General features: G+C 35.8%; 1 protein-coding gene and 1 long non-coding RNA gene across 3 annotated transcripts in view; one reads left to right on the top strand and one right to left on the bottom strand.

The window, feature by feature from the left end:
- The window catches only part of SBF2 (SET binding factor 2), a 266,379-nt gene that overhangs the window by 108,938 nt on the left and 135,027 nt on the right, over positions 1–22,414 (bottom strand). For both annotated transcript variants that reach the window (XM_063289456.1, XM_063289454.1), the window contains exons 7-15: positions 17,348–17,480; positions 15,662–15,770; positions 14,415–14,528; positions 10,310–10,387; positions 8,545–8,658; positions 5,075–5,203; positions 4,259–4,357; positions 2,552–2,756; positions 861–970 (exon numbers count right to left, since the gene is read on the bottom strand). In XM_063289456.1, the coding sequence (XP_063145526.1) occupies positions 861–970; positions 2,552–2,756; positions 4,259–4,357; positions 5,075–5,203; positions 8,545–8,658; positions 10,310–10,387; positions 14,415–14,528; positions 15,662–15,770; positions 17,348–17,480 (1,091 nt within the window). The remainder of the gene's footprint in view (positions 1–860; positions 971–2,551; positions 2,757–4,258; positions 4,358–5,074; positions 5,204–8,544; positions 8,659–10,309; positions 10,388–14,414; positions 14,529–15,661; positions 15,771–17,347; positions 17,481–22,414) is intronic.
- On the top strand, positions 5,361–10,477 carry LOC134487581 (uncharacterized). Its single transcript, XR_010066871.1, has 3 exons — positions 5,361–5,457; positions 5,660–5,819; positions 10,294–10,477. It is a non-coding gene; the product is annotated as an uncharacterized LOC134487581 (long non-coding RNA).

Raw genomic sequence — 22,414 nt, forward strand, 5'->3', positions numbered from 1 at the left:
AGCAAGCAAGCAAGCAAGCAACAGGTAACAGAGAAAATTAGAGTGAAGGTAAAATTTGTCTCTACCTTTAATCTGCTCACAAATATTTCAAAAGGAGTAGTCACATAACCAGTCCTTTGTCCCAGGTTTCACTATTCCTATTGTATTTACCTGAAAGGAACACTCTCCCCCACTTGAAATAAATTAGGCAGGGTTGTCTTTTTTTCTGCTTAAACTGTCTGGGGGTGGGAGATGGGAGAGGAACCACTTTAAATTCAGGCTTGTCTTCTTTTCAGGTAAATGGGGGAGGGATAATTTGGCACCGTCTTCTTTCTGGGAATTTACTGCCACTGATGAATTAATTTTAGAGTGAGAATTTAAGTACATGGAGTGTTTTGAAAATTCTATTTTGGATATGACATGACCTAATGCTGAAAAAATCTGTTGGAAGCTTCCTTTCATACTGAATTATTATCATTACAATTAGCAATAACATCAGCAAAATAAAAATACGAAAACTAAAACAAAGTTGCCTTTGAAAAGCAGTCTAAGAGGCAAATTGGTCTGGTCCTCAACTGTTCATCAAGCAGAAAAGGAGGGATTCAAGTATGGGCAAGGAGCTGTGTATTTCATTTAAGAGAAAAATACAAAACAGGGAGGGAGGGCAAAGGCAGAATATAATCCATTATTCAGTAGAAAGGACAAAGAAATGGGAGTGAGACTGAGATTCCAAACAATGTAGCCTATTTCTTCACAGACAGTACATTTCTGGTATCTCAAACACTTAGGACTAAGTCAGAAAGGACTAGAAACAGCTCATCTCTTAACATGTGTGAGTTTAACTTGGAATAGCCCCTCGGATAGTTTAACAAAGCTATTACCTTTTCAGTCTCCAGAATTTTATTTTCAAATATAAAAGAGATGCAGTTTCTAACAACTTCCAGCCTTTGTGCACTGTTGAAAACTGTGCTTGACTTTTCTACTATGGAAACTAAAAAAAAGAGATAGAAACGTATGTGAGACCATTTATTTTAAAACCACAATCACTAAAAAGTGATTATAATAGAAACATTCCTAAGATGATTTCTACATACCTAGGTTTTATTTTGTACACGTGTTCTCATTAGATGCACACAAAAACAGATACAAAGACATTTCCTGTACTAATTCTTAATATATAATTTATTCATCAAATTTGTCACTGCCCATCTCCTCCCACCAGAGGCTTACATATTATTATATTGGCAAGACTTCAGACATCTTTTGCCACACAGAAAAACTGTAGATTAGCAAGAAACATGATTTCAGAATCTAAAACATATGCATTTGGCATTTCACTCTAAAATTTCACTACAAATTCCATGTAAATTTTGGTAGTATAAAATTAAAAAGTAATGTGCATTGCTTTCCAGAAATGAGAGAAGAGGAACATAACACAGGATATCTCTAATTTCAAAAAGCAACATAAAAAGGGATGAGGACAAATTAATGTGTGTTGTTTTGCAGAATATCCTTAGCACTAATAAAAAAGAGCTTCTCTGTGGAAATGCGATATTAGGGTTGCCTGTTTCTTCAATATTTGAAAGCTCTATATAGGGCATTTCACATCTTGGAATGATGCTTCTTTCTTGGTGAAAATTCAGGAAGCTTATTGTAATTGTTATTTTGTGTCTGATCACAATATACAAGGTAATATACAAATATATTACCTATTAACATATCAAATCCTATTTTTAGCCTTAAACAGCTTTCAGGGTCCTATTTCAATGGGAAATTGAAATAGATACTTTGGGGGACTCTATAAAAATCATACAAATATGTTACAATACCGCTAGTATGGAAAAAGTCAGTCCAACAGAATTAAATAACTCTATACATGGGAGGGGAATCCATGAAAAACATGAAGCCCCAGAATGAAAAGACTGTGCCAGTGAAATTTAGAAGTAGAATCATTTAATTTTGATGATGTGATGTGATTTGTTTGTTTTTGCTTTTTATTCCAAATGAAAGATACAAAAATAAAATCTAGTTTGGGGGATAATTCTGAGCCTTTGCTTGCAGTTTTGGGGGTTCTAATAGTAGTGATGGAGGACTGTAGAAGATAAAAGAGACATGTTCAAAACCAACCAATTCCAAAACTTTCTGTTTCTCCTCCGGACCACGCTGATCTGACTATTCCAGCTGGTCCAGTGCTTTTCTAGAAATTAATCCTCTGAACTGGATGCTTCTGGATTTGCACATATTTGTAAACTACTCCCATCCTATCTCCAAATGTCCAATAATGCCCCAAAGTTATCTCTCCATAATGATTGGGGCCATTTTTCAGGAGTTTTAAGGATGAGGATGGGTGTCATTTGCTTCCCAGAGGCCTATCATTCCTATCCTCACTCTTAAAATTCCATTAAAAAAGGAAAAAGGAAAAAGAATCAAACGTTGGCTCCACCTTTTTGAGGATCTCACAGTGTCACCAGATGGTCTTGTATGGCCTTTGAAGTCAGGGGGCTTAATCGCAGGTTTCAAAACAGTGCTCAATTTTATTTAACCAAATAAAAAGTAAGGATAACACTCATACCAACAGGTGGGCCAGCAGGAACAACACATTTCCTTTCAATGCGAGAAGCAGATGGTGCACTTTGGTTTTTAATCAAATTTTCCTGAATTAGATCCTGAACCTTATTTTCATTAATCCTGGGAAAAGGAAGTACATGAACTCGTAGATGAGATCCTTCTGTAGGTCGTGGAACTTTTTGGAATGTCATATGAGGATTTGGGTTCTCCTGCAGAAATTAGAAAAAAAAAAAGCTTTTGTATTCAGGGTTTAACCCATATTTATTTAAACAATTTGCTTGCCAAAATTTTTATTAAGACCTTAAAGGATAATAGTACTTCATCTTGATGTTTGCAATAAAAGCAAAAATTAATTAATCTGTATGGAAATCAAACAATTTAATGACCAATATGATATGTAACCACTGGAAGACTAGCAATTCTTTTAATCAATTTATAGTCCTCAAAGGACACAATCTAATCTGAAGAACATTTCAGAGCAAGAGACTGTTATCTTACATTTTAGTCTATATTAATGGTTTAATCATTTTACTATGAGTATGAGAGTACAGCAAACAACAAGATGCTTTAGTTGCTATGGAATTTAACTTTCCAAAGAAATTATCTTTCATTAAAAAAAAAGTAAAGCTGAAAAAGAATGAAAAGGTAATTTAATTTTACAAAATAGAAAGCTGAATAGAAAGCACAAATTATGCAAAACAAGCAAATATACTTTTAAAAAACTATTACTTAAATTTAATGTATGCACTCCCTTTTATTTTATATCTTAAATCTTCTCTGCAGACTTTCAAATAAAATAAAGTATCTTTTATTGAGGTCACTGACCAAAACTGAAATCATAAAATAAAATAGAGTAATTGCAGTACATTAATATTATATAGTGATAGATAACAGCAAAATAAAATGCCAGTCTTATACAACAGAAATACTACTTCTGCAGCCTGAAAAGGGGCAGATGGAATGAAGATCTAGGTTACATTCAGCAGACATGCAAGTTGTTTTTTTTAATTTAATTTAGAAGGCTGCCCAACTCCCAAATAACTCTGGGTGGCTTACATACTGTAATTATAAGAGAGGAAAACAATTAATGAAGAAAATAACATGTTTGCCCAAATGAAGTACACATTATCTCTTATTGTGTTGCTTCTACCAAATATCTCAAGGTGATAAAAGCAGATTCACAATCTTTAATTGTTGTATCTAGTTTAAATCCCAAAGGTAGATATTGTGAGTTCCTTCCATGGGCTTTTTCAGATGGAAAAGTGTAGGCAGCCAGAAGGGTTACAGAGTTGTGCACCAGAAGACAACAATTGCAATGCCACCTTCTATCAACACTCAAAAACTTAAAGAAGACAAATTTGTAAGAAATTCTCAATTGAACCATACCTCGGGCCTTCTTGTTGTATTCTAAGGAATGGGCATGTATATGTAAAAATAATACACAGAGTGAATGCTTTACTTACAAACAACTTAGTTCTACTTTCTGACTTATAACTTGGCTTTAGGGTTCTATAACCCAAGGATATGTTCCATACCAAATTTATATTTTAAAAAAGGTAGTCATTAAAAAAGACAATTACTAAAGAACTGTACCTACAGCTTTGCAATTAAGTTATACAACTGCAAGCTGCTCTGTGTATCTTCTGTATACAGCACAATCATTTACAGTGAAATATTAATGAATTATAGCATAGAAATACACTGTACTTACATTTTTCACAAGCTGCTCTGCAAGTTCTCGGATATGTTTTAACACTTTTGATGAATTGCTTTCGTCAGATTTAATTCTCTCCACTTCAAATGCTACCAGCTTCAAAAATAAAGCATATTTTTCTTAATAAAAAAGCAGCTTTTACATATGCCACTAAAATATTTACATAGTATTTATAATAACTCATTGCCATTTTTGTTTTGCACTCATGTTGTATAATTGTTAATAATTCATACAATGAGAAACTTGACTACATTTTGGATGTATCAAATTAAGTATTCAGAAATACATAAAAGGGATTACAGTAATACTAAAAGAAATATTGTTTACTATAGGAAGATGTGTATCAATCTGGTGGTAATAACACCAGTTATGAACATCTGCCACTCTTTTCACAATAGTTGATTAAATTTCCTAAGCTGGTCCATCTGAACAAATTCTTGTAATCTATTGAAAGGTTTGTGAAAAAGCCCTAAAATAATATTATCAGTTTTTCAAATTTTAAAATGGTCTATACATTTTTTTATTATGACAAATACTGCAAAAGATTTATCATGCCAGTGAGAATTCCCATGATTTCTGTTCTTTTTAGGAAAAACAATATGCTTAAAAAACAATATTCAGCTAAATATTTTGAAAACAAAAATTAATGCATGCCCATAATTACTCTTTTAAACTACTTCACTCCAATATATTTCACAAGAGTAACATAATATTACTTTTGACCAAAAAAGGAAACAAAACAAAACAAACCCCCTCAAACAGTACTAAAATATTTTATCTCAACTTTCATGACTATTTTTAAAGATATTCTACCTCATCAAAGAGATCACAGGATCTGTATGGAGGACCTCTTTCTGACACAAAACCTGCAAATGCCATTCCATTCAGAATTTTGGTAAGGAAATCATTCTCAATTAAGCCTCGTTGGCTTAAGAAAGCTGCCTGCAAATAAAAATCAATCATAACAAGGACATTACCAAAAACAGGAAGAAAAAAAGCACGGTTACAATAGAATGTAAAATTAAAAAAAGAAAGATGTGTCTAATGCTTTTAATAAAACCAAGCCTTGAACCACCATAACATTAAAGTTGCTGTAAAAACAGAAAACTTTCCATGAACACACAAAAATGCTTTCCAAATATGTTTGGAATGCATTCAGAAGTCTGCTTTCTCTCAGTAAATTTAAATTATGCAAGGTAAGATGTAAAATGGTTACATATAGAATCCATTTAACAGCTGTGTGATTGTTAAAAAAATCAAAATGATAGAAAAACTAGATTAGATAACATTATTTACCCTATAATTTCAAACCTGGCCCTCTGTCTCTTGAGATACAAGCCAATGTGCTTCTCAGCTCACCTAACACATGGCATCTCCCCTCCCTTTACCTTCCTCTAGGGCATCAGAACATGTGATGAGGCAAATGAAGAAAGAACATTGGATGGAGAAGACTGCTGCTAAACAGCCAAGAAAATTTTCGATTGGAAAAACAACTTGGTGGATGAGTTTTGCTTCATGTTCACAATCCAGTTGAGGTCAAAAAGAGTTTCCCCCCATGGTCAGATTTTTCTTAGTTTTTGTTTATTCCTCTTTATGGAATGTATTTTGGCTCACTTGCTGGAGCCATCTGGTTTATTTTACAAAACTATTCATTGGATCATGAATTAACATCTAACATGAAGCATATTATTCATTCCTAATCTCCACTAGAAGGCACAATATTTTTAACCATCTCAGCAGGTTGCTGACTATGGTTCTTTGTGCGCTCATCTCAGCATTCACACATATGTTTGCATTACTACAAACCATCATTACAGAACATTCAAAAGCTGAGAATTTTGCCTGGACAGTGGATCCTCTTGTGCATGCTCTCCTGCAAAAGTACACCAAGAATCTTAATCATGATACTGAAACAGCAGTTTTTGAGAATTAGGCCACAATACTGAGGATTGAAGGAAGGATGAATTGTGCAGGTGAGCCAATTGTAGTTGCAGGTAACTTGCTATTACTCTGTATGGTCTCCGTGCTCACACACATAGGAGAACAGTAAGTTCGGTGGGAGATCTATGACAGTATTAGAGAGAGAACTACTCAACCAAATGACACTTATGAGCTTGAATACCTAACAGTGCATGATGAATATCATAAAGATCATAAATGATCAATGGAGATGTCAGGTGTGCCAATTGATACTGTCCAGAGAGTGGGTGTTATCTGGAAAACAACAACCTTGCTTCAGACTGTCATTGCAAATGAAGAGCTGCTGAGTTCTGGTATAGAAAGCAAAGCTATGACAAATGTCCTGACAATGAAGACATTGCTGCAGGTTATTCTTTAGTCTGGGAAAGAAAGTGGGACAGGTGATGGTAGAGACAATGGTCATGTGGAAGGACCACTGTTTCTATGCTGAACAAAGTAAAGGGGATCTACATGAAATACAGAGAGCTTATTAGCTCAGCAAGAGGAAGTAATAGCTATTTTCAAAGTTATTATTAAAAGGCAATTGCCATAGATTTGGGTTTTGTAGTCAGTTGGGTGAAGAACACAGACTCTAAGATGGGGTTAAATTTGGAACCAGAGAGTTCAACTTTTGCTCAGCAGCCTCAAATTTCTGACTCAGAAGCTGAGAAAAATATAACAATTTTGCACAGAAGAGCTTTATGCAGAAACAATTTGCCAGTCAATATAGAATAGTATTAATGGAAAAACTGAGTAGAGAGTGGAAACTGCTTTAGAGGCAGTCCTAACACTTTGTGTTTGGTAGGCAAAATTCCACTGTGTGAGAAATTTATCTTATTTTGAGTAAGTCAGAAGATCCTTGTGGAAGGAAAGATAGTAACAACTACTTGCCACAATATTGAGGAGACTGGCAATTCCGGGCTGTCTCAGCCATTAAAGATGCATCTGGCTGGGCCCTGGAGGATCTTGGCAAACATCTGAGCAATGTGTGATGTTTGGAGGCAAGCTAGAAGACTAGATCTATGGAATGTGGATCTGATCTATACCAATTACAGGATGAGATATCAGAGCAGGGCTTGAAATTACTTCAGGAATCAGTAATGAAATTCAATTAGATCAGCAATTACCTCAGGCCTTAGGAATTATAGCATCAGGTGATACCAAGAGTTAAACGGTCTGAATCTCAGATTCCCCTCCCCTGTCCCCTCCCTAATGATAAGTTGCCTATAATCTGATGGTGTAGCAGCTTCAACTACTCAGGCACGTATCCAAACAATATTTAAAGACTCTGGACCTATTGTACTGGATACTTCCCTATCCAACTTAGAAAATAAATAACAAATACACAAGCATTGCCACAGGGGTAAACTTTTTTGCCAACTAATGCAGCATGCAATGCTATATACAGCAATGACATGGTTCCATCCCAATTACTATACATCATAATATATAATCACAGAATTCTCATGAGTAGAAATTATAATGATTAGATCGTTAGTTGCCTTGACCAGAAATACAGTCAGCAGCCACAGGGAAAGTTCAGACAGTCCTAGATCCTAATCCAGATCTGCTGCTGAATTATACTATTTAATATACTTTTTGTTTTGCCTCACTGAGGCTATGAACATTGTGTCCCTGTTGCCTAAGGTACTGAAGAACAAGATTAAAATAAGTAAAACATATAATGTGCCTGTATTACATGTATCTGTATTGTCTAGTACAGTGTCCTAGTGAAAAGTGAATAGTCAATGGCAAACCATGTCCGAAATCTTTTCAACAAAACCGCAGGTAGTAATCCAGGCAGTCAGCAGGAGTCAACACCGACTCGAAGGCAACAAAAAATAAAAACAAAAAACCAGAAATCTGAGAAAACAGCATTTTTCATTAAATGGAAACTAAATCTAAGAATTAAGTTTTAGAGTTACTGTTTGCCTTATGTTCCATTTCAGATCTTTATCCTAGATATATTATTTTCAGTAGAAAGGAGAAATATTCTACAGGTTCTTTATTAAACATTTACTTGGTAAAAAATACTGTTTGCTGGTTGGATTTTCAGCTAACATATTCAGAAGTTCCACTTACAAAAATGAAAGAGATACGAATTATTTGTAGGTATTAGTGACACACAACCTTAGCTAAAAACAGCATGAAAAAAGGAAGTAAAAAAATTGTATATCTTACAAATTTTTATGAAACTGGATTATCTTAAAATTTCAGATTAGATCAAGGTGCCTATTGAACTAATAGTATTTTGTATATTTTAACCTTTTAAAAAGAAAAATTCAACATTATTTAGAATTGGTTAGGTTAAACATTGTTTTTACCTTATGAAAGTTTATCACAGGTTCTGAATGAATCCTGATTAGCTGAAGACAAGATCTATATCCTTGGAAAAGCTGTGCAAATAATCTAAGAAAGACTCCTCGCACCTCTTTATCCTAAGAAAGACACCAAACTGTTATAATACAAAACAAGATGTTCCTTCCCAAGTCATTTATCAGTAGCCTGAGGGCCCACTGGTCTAACAACATCTTTCTTGAAACCAGGTTTCAAGCCCCACCAGAAATTATTCTATTTTAGTTTTTTTAAATAAAAAAATAGGAAGCAAAATGGGTCCCAAAAAGACCAAGTAAACATTCTTAAACAATAAAAATGGCAAGTGGCTGCAGCCAGTATTTGTTTTGAAGTTGCACATGTAGCCAGAGAAACAAAGTTGCACATGTAGCCAGAGAAACAAAGGTCAATGCTGATGGAACAGATTCTCCTGGAGGGCTAGATGGGTGACTGGAAGAAATTTCACCAGTATCCCTTTGGTGAACAGATATTTTGTGGCTGGACATGGCCTCCATGGCAACCATTTTTTAAGTACTATAACATGCTCTCAAAATTCCAAATGTATCCGCTGGCCCCCAAAATTGGGACAATCTAGTTATTAAGATTCTTAAAGGGCTAAAAATCACAATATGATTTTAAAATGACATGTAATTTTTAAGATGAATTTGTGGTTAGTTTTGAATGGTGACAAAATTATCCTTCAGCTGCTAATGATTTTTCCAAATGAAGCCAGTTGCTCTATTACTATTTCATGCAAGTCAGCCTTGGATCCCATGTGGACAGCTTGCTTATGTTCCCACATAACTGAGTTCCAAGAGCTTCAATTTCTCAGGCATACACCCCACTTCAAGGACTTTGGCACCAGTACATCTGATATACCTCAGTTCAGTTTCATTTTTCACCAAGTGCTTCATTTTCTCATAAACTGTGCACTGATACTAATTGTGGAAAGTAAATTTAAAACAGGGATTGCAGATGAGACCCTGTAGTAATGCTTCAAATTATAGCTAGAAGATAGGGCTTGATACCCCTTCCAGTCCTGTAGAGGAAATACTGTCCCATCAGTCTCATGCTGAGTGTAGTTTAATTCCTTCTTTATTGAACACTTCATTGTAACAACAAAAGTTACCACTGACAAGAAACACAAGGGAAATGGGAAAACGATGTATAATATTTAACAAAAACTCAGTAAAGTATATGACATTTCTAAGCACTTTTCCCATTCAAAAGAGGAGGATTGTGGATACATCTTTCAATGACCAGAAAGATACTTCATGGTAAGTCTAACTACTGCTCTTAATTATGAAAGATGGAAACAGCAGAAAAGGGATATTCTACAGCAGTATTCCCAGGGCCGCATGATGTTAACAGCTAAAAGTGGCCTTTGTAATACTCTATGGCCAAGGATTGCATCTGCAGTGGCAAACATATATTGTATAGTGTTTAACTAAGTAGGTATTCCACCCAGGTTGCTGTTTTACACATGCAACCCTCCTTTGTTTCGTGCTGATGTTGTCTCCCTCCTAACTGAATGTGCTGTGATGCTGGTGTGTTTGTGCATCTTGACAACTAGACGTGCTCTTAACGCTTTCTTATCAGCTCCATCTTCAGTAGCCAAGAATTCAGAGATTAGAAAAACTCTACGAATGTTCAGCATCTTTGATGACATAGAGTAAAAATATTTGGGAAAAATACAGAAATGTAAATACATTATACTTTCCTGTTTATTTCAACATTAGGAACATTGTGTCTTACCAACATTTTGGAATGTGACAGAGCGGTTCGAGGAGGAGGAAATGCATAATCTGCTGTTGCCAAATCTGGATATAAAACCTACAATTTCAAGAACAAAATTTAAAAGCAAGCTGTATGTTGGCAAAATGTTTCTAGATTTGTTTTTAAAACATTTTTTACATTTTAAATGTAAATTGTACCACATTTAGAATTCATATTAAAATTTAATAACAAATGTTTGCATTCTTATATCTTATTATTTCAGTCTCGTGCTAGATATGAGGAAAAAATATTAATTCAGCTAGGAAATAATTATAGCTCAGAACAACTAACTGCAATTTTAAACTTGAAAGGGGAAATATGAAGAACTCAGACGATATAATCAACATTATAAAAAAAGAGGAAAGAAAAGAAGGGAAGACGGAAGGAATAAAGAATATGGCCCTAATATCCAGCAAAGGTTTTCTTAAGAAAAAAACGAAACATAAAATGTAATACTTAGTAGACTAATTAGAAAGTCGTTTAATCTCCTAATGTAATCAACGGAAAGTGAACATAAGAAGGTGTTGAAGCTACTCAGAACAGAGTGAAAATAATTATGTTATAGAATAGCACGAAAGTGTGTGAAATTATGCTTATGAGAATTATGAAAAAGGATGCTTGGTGGAATGATGAAGTGAAAGACATTGTAGATGGAAAAAGATATATGTCATGTTCACCGTTTCAACGTTCCTGGTACATCGTAACGTTTCGCATGTCATTTCCCTGATACGTGTGTCATCTCGGGAGGGAGGAGGATTCCACTTCGGGGAGTTGTTATCTGTTGGCTGCTGGTTTGGAATGTGTTTGGGTTATTTCATCTGTTCAAGGTTGCTTTCCCAGGATCAATGGAAAACGGTTACCAGCACCTGGGAGGGGGGTGGCTGCTGCAGTTGGGCGAGGGGAGGGATCACGTTTCGAGCCGAGGGTTTTTAGTTTGTATTTGGCGCGCTTTTATTCATTCTCAGCTTTCTTTGTATTTGCATACTATTCTTTTAATAAATCAGATATCATTAAGTACCTGCTTGTGAGTCTGAGTATATCAGGATAGGCAATCACTACAATATATAATAGAAAAATTGCTGCAAAAAAGAGGATGGAAGAAGATATTATATAATTCATATATATGGATTGGAGAGCCAGTCTGGTCTAGTGGTTAAGGCAATGGGCTAGAAACCAGGAGACTGAGAGTTCTAGTCCTGCCTTAGGCATGAAAGCCGGCTGGGTGACCTTGGGCCAGTCACTCAGCCCAACTCACCTCACAGGGTTGCTGTTGTGTGGAAAGTAGGAGGAGGAAGGAGTATTAGGTATGTTCCCTGCCTTGTGTTATTTATAAAAAATAATAAAGGCGGGATAAAAAGCAGTAAAGTAAAGTAAAGTAAAGTAAAGTAAAGTAAAGTAAAGTAAAGTAAAGTAAAGTAAAGTAAAGTAAAGTAAAGTAAAGTAAAGTAAAGTAAAGTAAAGTAAAGTAAAGTAAAGTAAAGTAAAGTAAAGTAAAGTAAAGTAAAGTAAAGTAAAGTAAAGTAAAGTAAAGTAAAGTAAAGTAAAGTAAAGTAAAGTAAAGTAAAGTAAAGTAAAGTAAAGTAAAGTAAAGTAAAGTAAAGAAACAGAAAGAGATAGATGCAACAAATATAGGAGTCAGGAGAATTAGGTATGTCCACCACCCTGAGTTGACCATAACTATGTGTGCATGTACATGTCTGTGTGTGTGTATAAAGGTGGGATAAAAATCTAATAATAATAATGTAATCAATGAGAGCAAGAAGCAGTTAAAATGGGGTTTCAAAGTGAATGAAAACAGCTTAACAAGAACTCTCCAGCACAATGAATAGAATTAAATATAAAAACAATGAAATGATTTGGTATGAAACTAAGGTGAGGGAATGATTTTACAAATTTGGGGACTTATATGTCTGTTCAGAGTGGAACTGAAATGAATACTATAAATGTTGGTGCTGAAGAATAAAATTGATGAAAAAGAAGTCATATATGTTGAGTGACTGCTAAAAAAATGGTAAGAGTGCAGGAGTGGGCTGTGTATGGGTGTGGATTGCTTGTGGACTGGCTATTTATTTATTTATTTATTTATTTATTAAATTTATATAGCTGCCCATCTCACTGCTATGACTGGCAGCTTACAAAGTTAAAAATCCAACACCCCCCCACCAAAAATAACTGCAAAAATAATTACAAACATTTAAAACATTAAAACTATTAAAACCATAATGGGAGAGCATCATTCATTTTCCTAACAGTACAACCACTTAGCAGGCTCTCCACCAGCATCACCAGATCCCCAGGCCAGATGGCAAAGCCATGTCCTTAGGCTCTTCCAGAAGGCCAACAAGGTTGGGACCAATCTCACCTCAAGGGTAGGATGTTCTAAAGGGTGGGCTCTATGGCAGGAAAGGCTCTCCTCCTGGGTCCCATCAGATGACATTCCTTCATAGATAGGACCTGCAACATGCCCCTTCTGCTAGATCAGATGGGACAGGTAGATGTAATTGGGGCAAGGCAGTCCCTCAAATACCCTGGCCCCATGCCATGTAGGGCTTTATAGATCATTACCAGTACCTTGAATTGAACTCAGAAGCAAATGGTAGCCAATGCAGTTTGTGGAGCAGAGGTATAATATGCAACGATCTAGATACAACGATGAGATGTTTCAGCTGGTGCCACTGCATTTTGCACCAGCTGAAGCTTCCAGATGCTCTTCAAGGGCACCCCCATGTAGAGCACATTACAGTAATCCATACAGGAAGTAACCAGGGTGTGAGTGACTGAGCATACAGCATCCCAGTCCAGGAATGGATCGCAACTGGCACACAACCCAAAGTTGTACAAAAACCCTCCTAGCCACAAATGCTACCTGCTCTTTGAGCAGGAGTCAGGAGTCCAGAAGGACCCCCAGATTGTGCGCTGGGGCAGTGCCACCACATCCAGAACTAAAGATGGTAAATTCCTAGAGCCTGGTGGCCCTAAGACCCAAAGCCACTCAGTCTTGCCAGGGTTGAGTTGAAGTCTGTTGTTCCCCATCCAAACCCGCACAGCCTCCAGGCACTGAGACAGGATATCAACAGCATTGCTTACTTCACCAGGGGTAGGTATAAATCTGGGTATCATCAGTATACTGATGATATCTCACCCTATGGCTATGGATGAACTCCCCCAGTGGCTTCATGTAGATGTTAAACAGGAGCAGAGAAAATACTGAACCGTGTGGCACCCCACACAGTAGCAGTAGGGGGCGGGACCTCTTGCTCCTGACTGACTGGAACAGGTCCCAAAGGAAGAAAGAGAACCTGCCTGCCCCAAACCCCTGGAGCTGGTCCAGAAGGATACCATAGTCAATGGCATTGAAGGCCATCAAGAGGTCAAGTAGAATGAGGATGGATGCACTACTCCCATCCTGCTCCTGCCAGAAGTCATCTAAAAGTGTGACCAATGCTGTTTTAGTCCCATTCCTGGGTCTGAAACCTGACTGAAAGTGGTCCAGACAATCTGCTTCATTCAAGGTCCTCTGAAGCTGCTGTGCAACCACCTTCTCAACAACCTTCCCTAAAAAGGGATGGTTGGATACAGGATAAAAATTGTCCAGTATGGTTGGGTCCAGGGATGGCTTCTTGAGGAGGTGGCAGTCCAATGTCTCTTTAGGGGGCAGAGGAACCATCCCCTCTCTCAAGGAAGAAGTTACCATTGCTAAAATATGTCACCTCCCAGGAGGCCTTCACCAACCAGGAACAGCATGGTGTAATAGGCAGGTGGCTAAGCTCACAGTCATGAGAACCCTATCTGCTTCCTCAGGTCCAACAGGTTCAAACTCCTCCCAGATAACATGGCAGGACTGTATCCTAGGCACCTCCACAGGAACTGTACCAAAGCTGGTGTCTAACTGGGAGCAAATCTGAGCAATTTTGTCTCACAGATGTTCTGCAAAATCCTCTGCACAGCCCCATAGGTGCACCTCCGAGTCCCCTCTACCCAAGAGGGCTCTGATCATCCTAAACAAGGCCACCAGTCAGCTATCCACAGACTATGTGACTTGTTTAAATGTGGGTGAATGTCTGTATCATAGAATTATACTTACTAAAGATAGAGAAGTTTGAGTCTGCTGGAGCAGTGGTTCTGGGAGCTGGGAGAGATGAATACATTCAGGAATTTTAATTGTACCACCATCTAGGTCTGCTATGATTACATCTAACTAGAAGACAGAGAGACAGAAATAAACACTCTGTATGATATTTAATACCAATAGACAAAATTAGAATATTGAAACAGCAATAAACCAAATAGCATAGAGAATCCATTGAAAAATAGGGAGGGGCTGAACTGATGGAAATATAAGTTCTGATTTTAAATCAAATTTAAAAATTCAGACAACTACTTGGTTGGAATAGTTAAATATTCTGATTGATATCTAAAATGTTTTAATTAATCAAGCTATAGGTATAATCTTTTTTGTATAGCATATCTGACTGCAGTGGTGGACTCTAGATAGCCTTTTTTGTGAATGAAAGGGCTCCTTCCATTCAGAGGAGAGAGCAAGATCAATCCAAGTTTTTCTGATTATCTTTTGGCTCACCAGAGCCATTTCCCATGTTATTCTCAAATAGATTTTGGAGTCTGCATGGAGGAGGAGGAACAGAAACTGAGAAGTAGAAGACCTGCTGGTAAAATGCATTTATAGATAAATCTGGATCCAACTCACCATATAAACTGGTAATTTTTCAAATTAGCTTTTCAGGTATCAGCAAATGCCACTGGTCCATCTGTCCCTTTCAGGAAGGTTTCCACTAAAACAACCACTACCAGATTGTGCCTATTATTTCTAATACTCATTACTACTCAGTGCTGAGCTTAAGCTGCTCTTAAAAAATATCAGAAGTTAATCATTCAAAATTAAAAGACTATGGTACTGGTTTTGATAAATCACATTATTACTATTATTTCCAAATGTGTTTTTTCCCCACCAAAGATTCCAATTTTTCTCCATTATATTTTTTTATATGTATGTGTAATGATTTTTTTACACTGTTATGTCATTAATAGGCTTTTACCACTTTGTAATTCTTACAATTAAGACCGCCATATACTAATATTTTACACCGCATAATCTCTCTGGATTCACCCACTGCTAATGTAGCATTCCTAGTGGAACGTTCCCTCCCATTAGACCCCAACCACATATGGTTTGGGGAATAGTGAGAAGATTTTGGGATGCACAATATGCAGGAATGTAAGAAAATATCCTGTTGCTTGAGTAAAATTAAAGTAAAATTTATTTAATTTTAGATGTAGCCTATGTAGGCATAAAACCCAGCTTAATATACTCACAAGTTCATGAACGTCGTTACGGAAGATAGAATGCACGCCAATAATAAAAGGTGTTGGTGAACTTAGAACTTCCAGGAGTTGTGCAGGTAAAATTGGAATGTACGGGTAACTGGGAAGAAAGGGAGGGAAGGACAAATAATGCAGCCACTCTATTTTGTTAGACAGCAAGGTTTACATGCGTTTCTATTATTTCCATTATATTAGCAAAAATACATTAACTGGGCTTTCTATTTAATTTTTTTAAACTATTTTCTTGCCTAATAAGTATAGTTTTTACAAAAATAATTTAACATTCTAGTTTCTAGTTAATAAAATACCACATAATACATTTCACTGTATTTTCTATTTATAGTTTCCTCAATCGTATGACTGAAATATAATCTTTAAAATTAATGAAGAAGGCTGGATATAAAATACACAGACAACTATTGATCGAGGTAATGTACTTAAAATTACATTTTTCCAAGCCAAACTTTATCTAAAATGTTACAGATAAGCAAGAATTGTAATCTAAATTTAAATAAGAATAATTAGTTAAAATAGTTGAAATAAAGCTGTTTTTATCATCTAAATCTGTACTTTGCTGGCAACAATACAGTGTATGTGAAATAGATCTATATACAGAAATTATTTCAATAGCCTAAAACCTATTAATATATTAAACACAATGATTAATTTATGCTTATCCAGGTAGGAAGAATTCCAAAGTTGTGTTCAGATGGTACCTGGAGGAATACCACCTCTCTCTCTCTCTCTCACACAGACACACACACTCTTTCTCTCCATCCCCCTCCCTCCTATATAAATGTGACCTTTCATATTAAGTTTGAATACCATATTTGGGATTATTCCAAGATATGACCTCCGTCAGCCTGTCAAAATCTTTTACTGCGAAATAATGGGTAAATTATTACACACACAGTGAGTAAACATTACTTGAGGTGGTTTCAGTTGTCTCTGAGGTGCTGAAAACTCCAAGGCTATGACTGAATACTCATGCTGAGCTTGTGCATTTCATGGTTTTCATAATAACCATGGAAATGTTTGAACTTGTCACTAGATTAACAAATAGGGCAGAAAATATCTATGAGCTTGTTTTTAATTTATAATGGGACAGATGGCTTGGATATTGGCAGAGGAGTTAAACATTATGCTGTTGTAACTGGGTCTTGTATCTCACTTTTGCACATGAAGCCTTTAGCAGCTCCTCATCCCTCACAAAATCAATGAGCTCGATTAAGGCTGTTCAAGACTGGAAAGAGAAGGAACCAGACTATCTGGCACATCACAGCTTGAGTGTGCAGAAATGTCAACAGTTTCAGGAACCAAGTAACTGTATCAGAATGTTTTGATAACCTCTATAATGTGGAGAACAGTATTATGTTTATACACTAAAAGCCTGGCTGAGGACGTCTTAAAAACTACAATGAATCTGAAAAGACATTGCAGCTGAGATACTGAAACTTAACATATCTATGAGTGCCCTTTGACCTGTATTTGAAATAAATTAAAGTAAAACAAGTCAGTTGATGAAACCTGGGGTGCGTATGTGTGACATACTGTTTTACAACATGTTTCTAAGAGTCCCAGATTCTTGGAAATCTTAACTGAAAAGGAGTGGCAAATAAAAATAAGATAATCAGCGGCATATAAAGAAATTTGGTAGAGTCATTATAAAAACCTTACCTATATTTGAGAGGAAACATTAAGGATTCTAATGCTCTACAGGCATCACTCAGTCTTTGGAAACTAGCAGAATGAAAGAGGACTTTGTTTTCTGTAAGGACTGCACAGAATAGATTCAGCACATTTTGAATTCCTTAAAAAAAAGACACAAGGTTTAAAAGATATAGATTTATTGCAATAACAGACAAATGAAAGTTATGATGTATTAATTGACCATTATTGGAATCCCTTTAGGAAAATCTGTGATAATTTCCTGCATCTTGGGGATTTTCTTATTTCCGTGGCAATGAGTTCTTTCATCTGCTCTTTGACATGCACGCATTATTCTATTATTATTTCTGTACCATTAGAATGATATAGAAATTGGGCCTTCTGGTGGGGACATGGTGGACTGAATAGCTGTGCCCCTGGGCTCAGCAGGCAGAACTGATAACGCAGCAGTTTTTTCAGGCTCAAGCAGGTTTTTCCTGAAGCCCAGGAGTGTTTTTCTGAAAAAAGGAAAACACCTGGAACCACCCCATCTGTCCTCCAGATGGCTGCTTGCAGCCAGAAGATCGCAAACAGCGTTCGCGTTCAACTGGTAAGAGCTATCCGGGAAGCTGGGATGTCACCATTTCCAAGCCGTGCTGTAGCCTTAAAGGGACACTAAGACCGGCCACCCTATTTCTAAATCACCCAATCTATATTTCTTTTAAGTACGCGTACCCTAAGAGACGCTTTCTACAACAAGGAGAAGCAGATTCTCTTGGTGTTTATCGTTATTTTTGGAATCAATTTTTTTAAAAAAAATCTTTTAAAGTTTTGGACTTCGTTTTCCATCCAAATATTAAGGAGGATTGAGAGTAAATAATTGTCTCCCTGTTATTATTTCTGTACTAACTTTGAATACATTAGTATTTTCCTACACGTTGAGTTGGCTGTTTTGAACTTTCTGTTTCTGTTTCTACTTTCCCTGGGGAGCTGTCTACATATCTCACTTTCGTTTATGTAAACACATTTTGGAATTCTTTCATATCTTCGACTTTCACTGGTTAAGCTCCTGGGGGTGCCATAATCTACTGCTTGAGACAAGGAGGTTCTTAAACAGACTTTGTCTGATTTCCAACAAGCTTTTAAACAGATTCTTTCTGATTCCTACCAAATTTTTATGCAAGGCATTCAGGACATTGTGGAAGATACGAGGTCTAAAATGTGTCATCTGGTTGGGGATGTCGTGGATGAAACTGAGGAATTTAACAGCAACAGAAATGTCTCTTCTAAGAGTGAGATCGGGATTTCTGTTGAAATGCTGAAGATCGGATAGTCGAGTTAATGAAATTAAAGGGAGAGATCGAGTTGCAAGTCACAAGTGAAACTGATCTTCTGATGGAACACCATGGAAAAGGGTTTATTATGTATGGGAGGTCTCCTGAAGAGAAGTCAGGGGCTTTTTGAGGGGGGTAGTTGGGCTGTTTGATATTTTTTAAGAAAAATGCTCTGTGTGCATTGTGGGGATATGTAAATGCTCTGATCTATTTTGAAGAGGGATAAGGGCTTAAGAATATTTACCTGGATTGCGTTTAGGGTTTGGCTGATTTCGTTTAACTTTAATTATTTGGATTAAGACTATTAAGGTATAATAAAAAAAATAATAAATGTCTGGTTTTGGGTTTAATATGATTAAGATTATTAAAACTGTTGTATTATCAAGTACAGTGGCAGACAATTTATATGTTTTTTAGTTTGATCTTTGTCATAGTAGACAGGAATGTATAAAATAGTAGTAGGATGGAAATAAATAAATGTTAATTTTGGGGGGGGAATTGATTAGGAGGTGTGTGTGTGTATTCTTTTAACATAAGGGGAGGGAGCAACTGTATTTAGTGATTTTTATAATGTGCCAATGGAATGATTTATAGAAATAATGTGATTTTGGTTTAATATAGAGTAAGGGGTTGATTATGGAAAATTGTTATATATCCTTGCTGTTAGAAGTCAGAAGTCACTTCTTTTTGTAATTTTGAAAAATTTTCTCTTATGTTTCTATACTTTTTTAGTTTTTCTTTTTTTTTCTTTGTAGTTTTTTGTTTTTCTGTAGCTTTTATCTTTGCTTGAAACTTAATAAAATTCTTATTAAAAAAAGAATATGATACAGAAATTGGATGTCTTTCAGCATATTTGACCCCATTTTTCCAACATTACTCAATAATGACTTCACATGGGATTTTGTTCTGTTATTTATGCATCTAAAAGCCAGTCAAATGGTTACCATAATTTATCAAAGAAGCGTAATGGCCCAATTTTATAGAATAGTTCAATCTTACAAAATCAGTCTCCAAACACATTAGCTGTTGTAGGGGGAAAAAGTCTCTCTGAACTTACCTGCATAACATAAATGAAAAAATATGAGTTTGAAAAGGATCCAACATACTTTCTACAAAGAGACTGAAGGTTAGCTGGTTGAAAAATCTAACAACCTTTGCATAAATTGTGTTAATGAATCAGACACTACTAAAAAAAAAAGAGAAGAAATAGACAAACTTTTCCAACATTTAAAATTCTGATGCCACACTCCAAAATTATAACTTTGTTATTTAACATAATATTTAATAAAATTGTTAAAACAATTATTTTGTTATTTGCTGGAATTCACTTTATTTCTAGGCTAAGCACAATACTCACTAGGTGGTGACTATTACATGTGACCAAATTTGAAAACACCTCTTTTTACTTTGTGATTTAAGGCCCCCTTGCAGTATATACTAAACTGCTTACATCACATTATTATATATAGTCTGTTCAACCAAAAGAGGTAAAGTGGATAACAATTACCAGTATTTTCTAACTAGAATTCTTGATAGAGAACTTTTATGAAATTCTAATGTCCATAAGCTCACGGCACTAGGAATGCATTGTCTATAAACAATTTTGCCCATTTCTAGGGACTTCATTAAGTAATTACTTATCATTGTTTTACATTCTGAGGTACAAAACTCTCTTCACCAGGATTATTGAACTTTAGAAGGTATATAGTGAGTCATTATAATATACTTCTCTTGTAATGCCATGCATTTCTGGTACTTATTTCTTTAAACTATTTATGCCACCTATATACAAGGAATCTAACAAAATTATATGGGTAAAACAGAAAGACCATTACTCTTGGTATTTGTAATTTAGAACAGATACTGGGAAAGCAACAGAACAATAAGGAAAGAAAAAACATAGGAATTGGAAAAGAATCTTGACAAATGCCATTAAATATCTGAAACTTGGTTATACAGGCAGATAAGCCAGAAAACAAGCACAAAGTGTACCATATGGTAAGGGATTGAAAAGAGGGGTACTTAATATATATATCCAGGGAACAGTTTCTATGGATAGGATGCACTAACAGAGAATGGGCAGTCTTTTAGGGGACATAATGAGGAATAAGAACAAAAAATTATTCTAATTAATTCTAAATTAGAAAGAAAAAACAAATAAAGCTTAATGGAAAAGCCAATCATTGCCAGTTTTTAATTTATGTATTCTTCCTTTCAAAACATAATTTTTAAACTTCACACATTTGGGAATAGGTCTCCTGGATGGAAACACTTCCCATGCAAATAAAAACAAAAACATAAATATTGTTAGGGATATCTGACAGAATTAAGTAATTATGAATATGTAATCCTTTACATTTTTCAAAATAAACTGGATAAAAAGCTGTTAGACTTTAAAAAAAGAAATTAGATTCCACCCCCACCCCCATTTTTTATTTGGAGAAGGCTTAAACTGAGTACTGATATATTCACATTCTCAGTAGCAAGCCAGAATAATAGATTTCAGCTACTGTATATACAAAGAAAATTTTAAAAGCACTACTCCAGTTTAAATTTAAAATACTTTACAGTCAAGACTTGTCCAGGTGTAAACATTTTAGCTATATGGAAGTAAGTTTCCAGTCTCTATCTATTGTCCGTAGATATAAAAATCAATAAGCATTTTGGTTATGTCTTGTTGGAAGTCACATTTCAACATTAGAAGTAGAAAGAAAACAGAGGCATAGCTGCCTGTGAACAGATGTTTTTCAAAGGTAAAAGTAATAAATAAATATAAATAAATAAATAAAATAACAAATAGATAGCTAGATAGCTAGAATAAAAAGCTATTAGATATGGTCTGCCAAAATCTGGATAACACTAAATGGCTGCAGTGACAACTACCCCTTTGATGCTTTCTAGTGGTTACCTGGATTTTTTCAGCCCTGCGTTGGAAGCTTTAGTGTCTCTTATCTCTGAGGAATGCCACTATCCCAATCCTATATATCTTCAAAACATTTCTCTTTCCACTGTGCTAATTGTATGAGGAACACTCTTATACTGAATGATTTCATTTTCATTTTGAGGATATTATAACTCATAAGATAGCACGCTATATAGTGTTGCAGCTTGAATGAGCAAGCATGTTTCAGCCAAGCAGGAATTGGTACAGGGGCCTCGGCAAAGGTGGCAACAACATCAAAATGGTAGTTGTGACTGGGCTATTGAAGCTCTATCCCTTTTTAGGTGTGTGCAACAAAGATTTAAAAGGGGAAGGGCTTTAATTGCCAAATTGCATCTACCATTTTGACATTGCTGATTGCCCCTGTGGATGCTGCTGAATTTGTATTGAATTCATTGGTAAAAGTTCTGCAATTCTGTTATCTGAATGAATTCATACTCAAGTCCAATGTTTCTTGAGTATGGATTTGGCTATTTTGCTCTAATCAAATTGTTGGGTTGCTTGTGTAATGCTATGCTGGTCAATGACCAAAATAAAGATTTGATGCATGCTTTTGTCCCTAGGTGACCATGCATATGTAACACAGACATGGAGAGAATATGTGAAAGTTAGTCGCTTAACAAGTATGCAATATCTAAACAAGATTAAGTATATTCTACAAGCAACTGAGGTGATGGACTCGTCCCTGGGGGAGCTGGGGGTGTTGACGACCGACAGGAAGCTCTGGCGTGGGCTGGTCCATGAAGTCACAAAGAGTCGGAAGCGACTAAACGAATAAACAACACAAGCAACTAAATGCACTGAGCTAGAAAGAAAAAGCCT

Source organism: Candoia aspera, chromosome 1 (genome assembly GCF_035149785.1).
Source record: "Candoia aspera isolate rCanAsp1 chromosome 1, rCanAsp1.hap2, whole genome shotgun sequence".
In the NCBI taxonomy this organism is placed as follows: Eukaryota; Metazoa; Chordata; class Lepidosauria; order Squamata; family Boidae; genus Candoia; species Candoia aspera.